At 39.5% G+C, this 11,091-nt stretch overlaps 1 protein-coding gene across 1 annotated transcript; it reads left to right on the top strand.

The window, feature by feature from the left end:
* The first annotated feature begins 2,205 nt into the window (after positions 1–2,205).
* Positions 2,206–10,124, top strand: SDR16C5 (short chain dehydrogenase/reductase family 16C, member 5). The gene is made up of 6 exons (XM_009879382.1): positions 2,206–2,551; positions 5,979–6,110; positions 7,095–7,194; positions 8,418–8,562; positions 9,521–9,646; positions 10,031–10,124. The coding sequence occupies exons 1-6, from the start codon at positions 2,231–2,233 to the stop codon at positions 10,122–10,124; spliced, it is 918 nt and encodes a 305-aa protein (XP_009877684.1). The 5' UTR covers positions 2,206–2,230.
* The last annotated feature ends 967 nt before the right edge of the window (positions 10,125–11,091 follow it).

Below are 11,091 nucleotides of genomic sequence, written 5' to 3'. Positions count from 1 at the left end.
CACATGCTAAATTTCATGAACTTTGCTCAGAGTAGTAGAGATCTAAGTAACTTATCTCTTGGCAGTTGTCAAACATGATTACCTATATGCACAGATAGCAGTGTTACCCAAGAGATATGGTCAAACCGGGCATGTTTTGCTGAAGGTTGAAGTCTAAGAGCCAGCGTGCTCTACTTTTAGCCGAGAAGGAAGACATGAATCCTTTATACTGTAGTTAGTCAAAGATTAAAAGTGCAGTTCTTGCATAGCATTTGTATACTGGGAAATAAACAGCACTCTTTCAAGGACTTGAATGCAGGCTCCGTGTCAGCATTACTGCGATGAGTTCAGACCGTGAAGTTAAACACATGCTCAAGATGGTATAACTTGAGCCCATGACATTTGCTTAACGCAGGAAGGTGAAGAGAAGAAAGTCAACATTTCTGCAGTGCGTTCATAAACAGAACACTCTGCTCATTTGCAAAATCCAGGCTCTCCTCAAGAATGATCGTACTGGTAGTTGAAAAGCCTAGTGATGACAGCCAGTAAATTAACTGGTGTGTTTTGGAGATTTATAAGCATACAGGGTTCTGAAGCTCTCTATCCTGACAGTTTTTCAGCAGAGTTGAGACTGTGACTTGGTCTGCACATGGTTTCTTGATAACAAGGAATGCCTACAAAGCCAAAAAGTTGTGGTCCTAAAAGGAGATTTTTTTTCTAACCTAAAGCCTGTGATCACTAAAGTTGTTTTTCAAGCAGGAAGTTTTTGATATATAATTGCAATGCATTTCATAGATTTGTTTAGGTTGGAAAAGACCTTTAAGATCATCGAGTCCAACTGTTCTTTTTATTGTTGTTTGGGTTTTTTAATTTAAATTTTTTAAAATTTAATTGAAGGAAGAATTTAATACAATTACAGTATTTACAATTCCACACACTAAAACCCAAATCAAAGTTAGGTTTTTAGGAGTGATAAAAACAGCCCTGTCTCCTCTCCGAATTGGCCTTTAGATATCAGAACTTACAAAAAACTTTTACAAGGGGCAATGTTACTAGAATTTTCAAATAGCAATGACTTTTCAAATAGCAAATTTATCCCAGTGATGCAGGGCAAAATTCTTGGGACAAGAAAACAGAATGGAAGAGACTCAGGGTCAGAGTCTGCGAAATGGACACTGAAGTCTGCGTCAGCCTGTTCTGTTTCACCTGAACTCAGAGAGGAATTTCACTCCTCTCTTCCCTTGACATGAGGAAAACAGCCCCCAAGGCCATCTTCCACCAGGAGGTTAGATGAAGAGTGCTAAGTGTAGGCACAGAAAGGGAGCACAGACAAAAGTAGACAGAAATGATGCTAATTGCGAGCAGTATGTTTGGGGTCCGTCTGTGAAGAAAATAGAGGCATTTCAGGTGTCACACACACACTCACACACACCCAAATGCAACTGAAATTTTGCTGAAGGTGTGAGCAGTTTGGAGTAGGCTAAGCTGCCCCCTCTTCATTCATACAAGGTCTGACTTTGGTACCGTCCAGTTAACAGATGGCAAAATACTTAACTGCCTGAAAATGACGGGTGGAGGAGCCATATGATCAGTAAGTAAATGAGAAAAAGGCAGGTGACGCAAGAGCTTAACTGTGCAGAAACGAGGCTGAAAGGTACCGCTGCCCATCCTGGTGGAACTGACGTTTTGGACTGTCACCACTCAGGCATGTGGAGGCCGGACTTGTAAGAGCCCTCTCTGGACCCCAAACTGCTCACAGACTGCCAAGAATGGCTTGTTAGGTTTCAGCCTTTCGGCACAGCCACCCTAAGGGCTAACAGGAGATAAAGGTACTTGAGGTGCTCAAGAGGCGGCTGTCACTGTATTGATTCTAGTTTTTGAGTCCACATTGTGTCAGAGCAAAGATGGAAACACGTGATGTGAGGGGTGGGGAGTTTCAAAGGAGATGAGGGCAGGTATTTCCTGCTTCAGCTACATTTTAAATTGTGTGCTGCATTCTGGAGGAGAATAGGAACAAGCCAGAAATGATGCAGAAACAGGATGAATGGGTCAGACATGCAGATATAAGCCTATATACTGTTTTGTTTGTTTTAAACAACACTCAGATGCCAGCTAAAGAAAATATTTAGAATGCACCTGAAAATGCTTTTCAATTTTGAAATGCTGATGTTTGTGGTTTTTTTTCTCTTAATGGTTTATTCTATCTGGTAAACATTTTCTTTTATCAGGTATCTGAAGAAATAGCCTCAGGATGAACTTCCTTGTGGAAACATTGAGATTCATTGGACTTTCTGTTTATTACTGGCTGGAGTCACTAGTGTTCTTGGTTGTGCCTAGACGGAAGAAGAATGTTAGCGGTGAAATAGTATTAATAACAGGAGCGGGAAGTGGCATTGGAAGACTCTTATCTTTAAAGTTTGCCAGCCTTGGAGCCACACTGGTTCTCTGGGACATTAATCAAGAGGGGCTCAAGGAGACGAGCAGACTGGCCAGTGAAAATGGAGCAGCGAGAGTACAGTCTTACGTCTGTGACTGTAGCAAAAGGCAGGATATCTACAGAGTAGCTGATCAGGTAAAGTATCTTATTTGTGGCTTTGACAGTATTCTAAGATGAGTTCATGTGCTGTGTATGAACTGTATTACGTTTTAGTGACTTCAAAGAAACACATTAAAGTTAATTCATTCAGAATGTACTTCGTGTGCTACTATTTCAAGAGTACTTTTTTTTTAGAGTTGACTTAGTACTTCTATTCCCTTAAAAAATAAAAAGACCTTCTCTTTTTCAGTAGCTTATTTCAGTTGGGTAGTTTCTCATTCATTCAGCTACTGAGCAAGCATTTACTGGCGAAGTAGGAAAATCAATTTATTGAAGCTAAAGCAGTATTTCAAGTTCTGGCAGACCATTGTCAAAAATAAACCCTAAAAGACCATACATTGTAAAAAAGGATTAACTGCTTAGGCAATTTAAAAATAATTCCATGGCTGCGGACTTGCTTTATCATAATTAGTAAGTGTATCTTGAAGTCTTAAGAATTTCTTTCTTTCCTTTCTGAAGAGCTTTGTAAATATAGCATGCATTTAGGTATTTTGGGCAAAGAATTGTCAAAAGCTAGAACTGCTTAACAGTTTCCATTATAACAACCTGTTCTCAACTGTTGGACTAGAAAGTTTCCAAAGTTGATGTTTTCCTGAGGATGAATTCTTAAAAAAAAAAAAAAAATCAGTTGTCTTCAGGAACATCAGTTAGCTGAAATAAAGTTCCTCTTTTTGGTGCTGCTCTAGCCTTCTGCATTTTTCTGTCTGTGCAAAAGTTGGTAGAATGAACCTTCTGAGAGGTGAAACTTGTGCATGACTTGCAGCTTGTTAGAGGCTGGTACTATTGGTTTTTGTGTTCTGGTAATGCTGATCACCCTTGCTTCTTCCCCTTGCAGCTCAGTTAGACCAGCTGAGCTGCACATCTGCTGTTCCCACAGAGCAGTTGTGCATGTCATGCTGAAGGCGTGTAACTGTGCTTCCCGCTGAGCTGGGAGGAGTGGAGGAGGGAGTGTTGTAGTGTGAAGGACACTGGGATGAAGAAGATCGAAACTGACCTTCAGTTTTGAGGGCTCAAGGGCTAGCACTTCAGTCCTACAGAGAAAAGCAGTAGTAGAGCCTTTCTGACCAAATATAAAAAGGAGAAGAGGGTATAGAGATGGCATGTGACAGTTTAGTCATGATAAAAACGGAGGTAGACAGGAGTAAAGAAGTGGTAAGAGGGTCTTGGTGCACGATTCCTTGCTTTTTCATCTTCTGACAGCAGTTCCCTAACAGCTAATCCACTAGTAATCCTTCTGCTGATCCACACAGAAGAAAATACGCTGCTACTGTTATTTCAGAAACATGACATCCTGCTGATGACTGATGTAGAACCATACTGATGACTTTCCCCTCTTATTAGTGGCAAAAAAACTTTGGTATCAGTTAGTGTTTGGTGCCACTGTTTACTTATTTCTAGTGTAGTAGACTTTGGCTCAAAGACTTTGGTTCAGTTTCAGCCTTTGTGCGATGAGACAGCAGAGTTCCAGGTTTAGGGGAGCAAGGTTTGAGTGTTTGGGGTTTTTTTTCCCCCGTGGTCATTCAGCTTCATTCAATGACTTGGAGTTTTGCAAGACTGTAGCAAATTAAATTCATGTAGGCAGGGAGGATATGGTTGAAAACCTTGTGCCCAGTAAAACAATCTCAAAGCAAAAATGAATTATATGTGAACTTGAGATACCTATGTCTGGTACTTCATCAGAGAGAAGTAATCACTTCAGTAGAAAGAAAACCAAAAAAAGCCCTGCACATGTGGTGTGCATGCTCCTTTCCTGTAGCAACAGGATGAAGGACTACTTTGGGCTATCCAGAGCTATAGCTTAAAATTTATTTCTAACGTTCCTGTTCCAGAAGTACCCAACCTCAAAAAGAATGTGACCTTTTCTGACCTACCCCTCCCTCTCTGAAATTCAGCAGAACTTTAAGACTCTAGGATTGTGAAAGAAGTAACTTTATGGTTCTTGATCCTCTACTTGTAGGGTTACAGTAGCCTTTTCCTCATTATGTTGTAAAACTGCACCTGAGCTCACATTTACTTCCAGGATCTCTCTTCTATGGTACTTTTTTGCTTATCCACTGTTTTTGTGGGGGTTTTTCTTCTTGCTTGTTAGTTAAGATGTCAGTTTGCAGCCAGTTTTCCACTTTCCTGAGAATCCTCCATCTACTGCTGAGGAGCAACAGTAAAAGCACATTTGCTGGTGGCGTTTCATGCTACCTATAAAACATCCAGTGCTTTCTTCTGCCTCGTGAAGACAATTATGGAGGGCTAATGGTTCTTGGAAAGTAGACACTTGGGGATGCTGTTTGGGAGCCATGAGAATTGGTCATTACTGAACTTTGTTATAAAAGCAGAAATATAAATGCAGGAACAAACATGAAATAATGTTTATACCAGGAAAAGATATTTTCCCAGATCAGCTGGTTGCATAATGCTTGCCTTACCTAGGCCTCAAACAGCCACCTGGAATATGCTTCTTTGCACTGCATAAAGGAAGAGGTTTAGAGCTCTGGAAAGGTAATACTATCTTCCCCCTCCCCATCTCCCCAAAAAACAAACAAGCAAACAAAAACCTAGGGAAGAGGCTTGGTGAAATTCTTCTGTACTTGGCCTCAAAGCAGAGTGTGGAAGCCGGGGCCGAGTGTGTCCCCTTTCATGCACAGGGGAGATCTGAGGAGCCGAGAACTGGAAGAGTCAATTCGTGGAGAAGAGAGCTGCCGCAGTGTAGGAAAATGGCATGAACAGAGATCTTGTAAAGCTGGAATTATTCGTCTCAGTTGTGAGAAGACACTCGAATCTTCTCTGAATTTTTTCCCAAGTGTGAATGTATTTTGTAAGACTGTATGTATCACATATAACTGTATAACTGTATGTGTCACATCTGCACCTCTGTCTTTTGTTTGCATAAGAGAAACATGACCACTTATTCAGGTATTTATTTGCCCCAGAGGGTAGATTTGGACTGTTGGTCCTAGCTTCCAGAATCGCTAGATCATCTGACATGAGGCAGTATTAAAGCATCATTTACTAATCATTTATGTCTCTAAATGCATCCTATTTTCCTATTTTAACTTGTGCTGAGGAGTGCAGATTGGTGACAAGAACAACTTGTCTAAGTCCACCTGTGTAGATCATATGGTGCTGGTTCAGAAATATTTGTTACATGACAGCTTTTTGAGAGGAGAATACACAGGCAAGAATGTGTGAGCAGTGGCTGAGGTGGAGGTGGGCTCTGGCTCTAAGCTCAGCTCTAAAAAGGCATCAGGTGAGAAGGTGCAAGAACCTGAGCTACGTGCAGCAGTAACAAGCTTAATAAGTTCCACTTAGCTGAAAAGTGCAATGTATCTATTTCTTGTGCTTTCATATATAAAACTTGGAAACTATGTTTTGTATTTATTGCATGATAACTTGAGGCTTTTTGTTTTAGGTTAAAAAAGAAGTCGGTGACGTTACCATCCTAGTCAACAATGCTGGTATTGTAACTGGGAAGAGTTTTATTGAATCTCCAGATTCACTTGTGGAAAAAAACATGGAAGTGAATACAATGGCACACTTCTGGGTAATACTTGCACTTTCCAAATACATCCTTTTAACATGTTTTCAGTGTTAATTTTGCCCTTTTGGAATTGAGGAGAATACTCAAGGATATATAGCGCCTTGTAAGTTTAGTCAGAAATTATACAGGAAATTATTTTATGTACCTGGGAGCCTGTAAAATAAAAAAAACACGATGGAAGAATGGATCCTGTGGGAACTTCTAGGTGGGTAGGTGGAAACAAAATTGCTTCAAGTTTAGAAATGCTCTTAAGAACTGAAGTTTACCATCTGCTAAATTCTGAAACTAGTATTATGTTATAATCCCTCATATTAATTGACATGAAGCAGGCCCAACCTAAAAGTTGCTGCTCTAGTAACAGGTGTTTGGTTCTGTTAGTGTTCTAGTTGCTTTGTGGTTATGATAGTTTCAGTAAGAAATACCACATGTTCAGACAGTGCTCTTAAGTGGGGCTTTTATCCAAAATGAGTAACTTACTGTGTTTTTACTTCCTTCCAGAGAAGACAGGTCATCTTTGTGGTGTTAATATCATAAGAATTGCAAAGGGGATATTAAAACATGTTTTAAGTTTCTTCTTAAATCTATTTAATCACAACTCTTAAAAGAATTTAAGAGAAGGAAGATAGGAAATTCAAATTTTTGCTATTTTGCAAAATCTGCAGCACAAAGTTCTCATTTGAAACAGTGCTGTGCTGAGCTTTAGGCTGAAAGAAAATTAACTAGTTGAAGCTATATCTTTAGCTTTCAGCAAGTTACCATCTGTGTTTGGTGTTGAGGAGAAAGTGGTTCTGGTAGGGCCTGGAGAGTCTCAGCTTAGTAGTTGGAAGGTTAGAGTTCAAACAAAAAACTTTTTTTTTTTCTCCATAATGGAAGGGGGAAAGTTTTTATTTAAACTGTAGTGAGAATTTATTTAAAAAACAAGACCTTCAAAATATTATAGATGTAATTTAGTAAAATGTTTTGTTGCATCTCTGCCTTACGTTGCAGACTTACAAAGCCTTCCTCCCAGCAATGATGGCCTCTAACCATGGACACTTGGTTAGTATTGCAAGCACAGCAGGACTGACAGGAGTCAGTCGTCTTTCAGGTAGTATATTAAAGCTAACGTTCATTTATAGACAATTAGTTTGGTTTAAACTCTGCAATCAATACTTATGGAAAAAAAAAATCCCAATTTTTACTTTCTGCATCTTTGCATATAAGTAGAACAAATAGTTACACTTTCAAACCATCTGAATTTAAACAGGCTATTCCTTTCAAAAGAGTATTCCAGTTGCTCAGCTAAATTGTGAAATGGTTTTTCTGCCAAGGTAGTTAGAGGATCTAGGAGTCATATACAACTTTGGAAACTGAGAACTTCGGTGTTGTTAATCTGCAGGTATTTGGTTGGGAAGAGGCCGCCTTTTTTTTATTACTATTATTTCTTTCTTTGTAAGCACGTTTTCAAACTACGAAGAGTCCCATACAGGTTTCCCTAACTTGAACCACTACTAAAATCCAGGTGTGGTACAAGAGATGGGTGCACTGTCTCATTTTGCATTTTCTTTCTTTCAGACATGAATTCAGAAGTACCCATACAGTGGTGGAAAGAAAATGTTGAGATTAGGGCAAACTCAGAAGGCATTTCTGGAAAACATATGCAAAGGGGGAGGAAAATAAAATCAGGTGATATAACAGTAAAAGAAATCTAGCTTCAAGGCAGTGAAAATGAAGACAAGTTGAGTTTCAAGTTGAAACTGCATTAGAAAGTCTTGAAAGCTTGAGTCTGTGTAAGAAGCTACTGTATAGATTTAAAGATAATGTCTAGTATGAAAAGATAATTTCATTTGCTATTGAAAGTGAAAAGGTGGTAGCATAGATGTGATGAGGAAACCCTCTGTCGGCCGTTCTAGAACAACAGTCAATTTAGGAGAGGAAAAGTAAAGGAATGAATCACATCAAAGGCAAAGTTTATCAGTAATCTAATCCTGAAAACAGTTCCTACTCCATTGTAAAGTATTTTATTATTTTACAGTAATTTCCTGAAGGTACTGTGTGTATATAATTTCTATACTGTAGTGCTGCTGTTGTATACTGTAAAAAAACCCAACAACAACAACAACAAAACCCACTTCAAAACAACAAAAAATACCACCCCACCCCCCCCAAATCCCTAACCAACCTTTGGCATAGTTTTGTCCCTGTTCTCTGTCAAGTTCTTACTGTTCCTGTGTACATGTTGAGTGGTTGGATTCACTGAACTTATTTTGTAAAGTTTAATTAGTAAATTTAAAAGGTTTAACTGCAATTAGTGTTTTATTTATTTTACAGATTACTGTGCAAGTAAATTTGCAGCAGTTGGTTTTGCAGAGTCAGTTGATTTTGAGATGAGAAGTCTGGGAATGACTGGTGTGAAAACCACAATTGTATGTCCTTACTTGATAAACACAGGAATGTTTGATGGCTGTAGAACCAAGTGAGTAAACTCTTGTGAGGTATTTATGTAACTTGCACATTTAGGATGTTCCATACTCTTATTTCCTTTATGAAAGTCTTGAACTAGGCATTCCTCTGTGTTATTTCAGGGCCTCAGATTGGTGTTAACAGTGCTGTCCAGTGACTAGGCAACCTAAATGGCAAAGTTCTCAGTACTTGATTTAAACTGAAATGTGAAATGTAATTGGTGTCCTTTCCTCTGCAGAAGCCAAATGTCCTAGTTATCCTCTCTGGTTTCTAAACTCCCATTCAGCTGAAATCGTAGAATCATAGAATCATAGAATTGTCTGGGTTGGAAGGGACCTGAAAGATCATCTAGTTCCAACCCCCCTGCCATGGGCAGCAACATCCCCAACTAGGTCAGGCTGCCCAGAGCCCCATCCAGCCTGGCCTTAAAAACTTCCAGGGATGGGGCTTCCAACACCTCGCGGGGCACCCTGTTCCAGTGTCTCACCACCCTCATGGGGAAGAACTTCTTCCTAATGTCTAATCGGAATCTACCTGTTTCTAGCTTTGCTCCATTCCCTCTAGTCCTATCACTACCTGACAGCCTAAAAAGTCCCTCACCAGATTTCCTGTAGCCCCCTTAAGATGCTGGAATGCCACAAAAAGGTCTCCTCGGAGTCTTCTCTTCTCCAGACTGAACAGCCCCAACTCTCTCAGTAGCTTTGCATGGTATGCTTGTATAATGGAAAAATATAGAAGCTGTATAAAAGCCTAACGTGTCTTATTATGAGGACTATGTGGATTTATCTTATGAGAGAGCATACACAGAGAAAATAACAATGTCCATTCACTAACATAATGATGGTCCCATTGTTCATAGGATTTGTGGTATTTATTTCTTTAGCTGAGTAACTGCAAAATCAAGACTTATTTTGAGTAAAATGTGAATCCAAACTAATTTGTATTATAGTAAGAAATGTCTTCTCTTCCAGGTGGCCAACTCTGCTTCCCATTCTGGAGCCAGAGTATGTGGCTGAGAAGATAATCACCGCTATTCGGCAGGACCAAGAAATATTGTTGATACCACGCAGTTGTTATTTTTTACTTTGTCTTAAAGGGTAAGTTACACTTTTCCTTTTTCTGTCTTTTCTGTCCAGGGATGTTTCAACTATATGTTTGACTGAAAGTGCAAGCCAGGCTACTATGGGCTGTAGAGAGTGGGCCTGCTCCTCAGTAACTGCATATCTCATGTCCTGCCTCCACCATTAGGGCACTTCTAACTCAGTTACAAGCCAGGTTGGGAAATTGATGTGTCAGCCTGAGTTATTACTCAGGCTGCCAAAGCAGTGTAATGGATATTTTGAGAGGATCAGCAGTACTATATTCTAGGCAGTATATGGTCTTTGCCAGTATTAGCCAGGTAAAAATAATTATGATAAAACTGTATAACTCTTCTGATGTCTGTGTTGTTTTTTTTTCTTTTCAACTCCCTTACCTTACAGCTTTCTGCCAGTGAAAGTAGCTGCTCTTTTTGCAGACTACTTGGGAATCCTTGATTTTATGACTAGCTTCAAAGGTCGAGCAAAGAAGGACTGAAAAAACACAAAATTCTCAGACCAGCATCTCTGAAGTGGACCTTGTTAAAAGTGGTGGTGGGAAAAGTCCTGCTTCTCTAGTAGCTGTGAACTTAAGGTGCCTCACTTCTCATTACTAGCAGTTTTTAAGGTTGCTTTTTAATTGGCTTGTAATCAAAAGCTTTCACTTGAACTATTTCTTTGTAATCCAGTGGACTGTTTTCTCTTCACCTTATGGAAATATATTAATTGAAATTAGTTCCTTTGGTTATGTCTGTTATAATGCCTTAAACATGATACTGCATCACAAAACTAAGAACTGGCAACTTTGAGGGGAGAAGGGACTGAGAAACCACATATATTTGGCAGGGAGCCAGGAAAGCCTCTAGTGGACCTGACTTCTCTGAACCACGAAGAGGGGCTTTACTGCTGATGCCATTACCATTCCCTGCTAAGCTGAAGAATTCAAGAGTTTCCTGAAACAACAGATCTGAATTTCTACAAATGCAAGTTTTGTGAAATATGTGCTTTGCTGGTGCAAAACCAATGAAATACATGAATCTTTGGAGATGATGATCTTGGTACTCACAGATGGCTATGGATGGTGGGGCAGGGAGGGTCAAGGATGTAAATTATGCATTTGTGCTGCTAATCTACTTAATGCCTAATTTATTTTAAAAGCCTAATACCAGGAGTGCAACTTTGTAGTAGAACTCTATCTTCTAAGTGCAATATTTTAAGAACTATGTTAAATTTTTGTCTCCCAAGCAGAATAAACTTGTACTTATATAACGTAAGACTGCCAGTCTAGGTGGGCTATCAAACATCTTGCCAAGTAAGAAAATAAGGTACCAGAAGTTAAGATATTGCACTGTATAATCAGGGCTTCTCAGGACTATTTTCAGAAAGGAATGATGCTGATAGAACTGGAGTGAATGGGATCATTACAGCCATGGCTTGAGTAACACCATTACATTTTCCTTCTCTGA

Source organism: Apaloderma vittatum, unplaced genomic scaffold (genome assembly GCF_000703405.1).
Source record: "Apaloderma vittatum isolate BGI_N311 unplaced genomic scaffold, ASM70340v1 scaffold16542, whole genome shotgun sequence".
In the NCBI taxonomy this organism is placed as follows: Eukaryota; Metazoa; Chordata; class Aves; order Trogoniformes; family Trogonidae; genus Apaloderma; species Apaloderma vittatum.
The sequence above is the reverse complement of the archived record's forward strand: the minus strand, read 5'-3'. Positions and strand labels throughout refer to the sequence as shown.

Bases quoted from the DNA above. Each gene is read 5' to 3' on its own strand.
- SDR16C5 (XM_009879382.1), top strand. From the start codon at position 2,231: ATGAACTTCCTTGTGGAAACATTGAGATTCATTGGACTTTCTGTTTAT. The intron at 7,195-8,417 runs GTAGTATATTAA...TTTATTTTACAG, and splicing joins AGGAGTCAGTCGTCTTTCAG to ATTACTGTGCAAGTAAATTT. The intron at 8,563-9,520 runs GTGAGTAAACTC...CTTCTCTTCCAG, and splicing joins TTTGATGGCTGTAGAACCAA to GTGGCCAACTCTGCTTCCCA.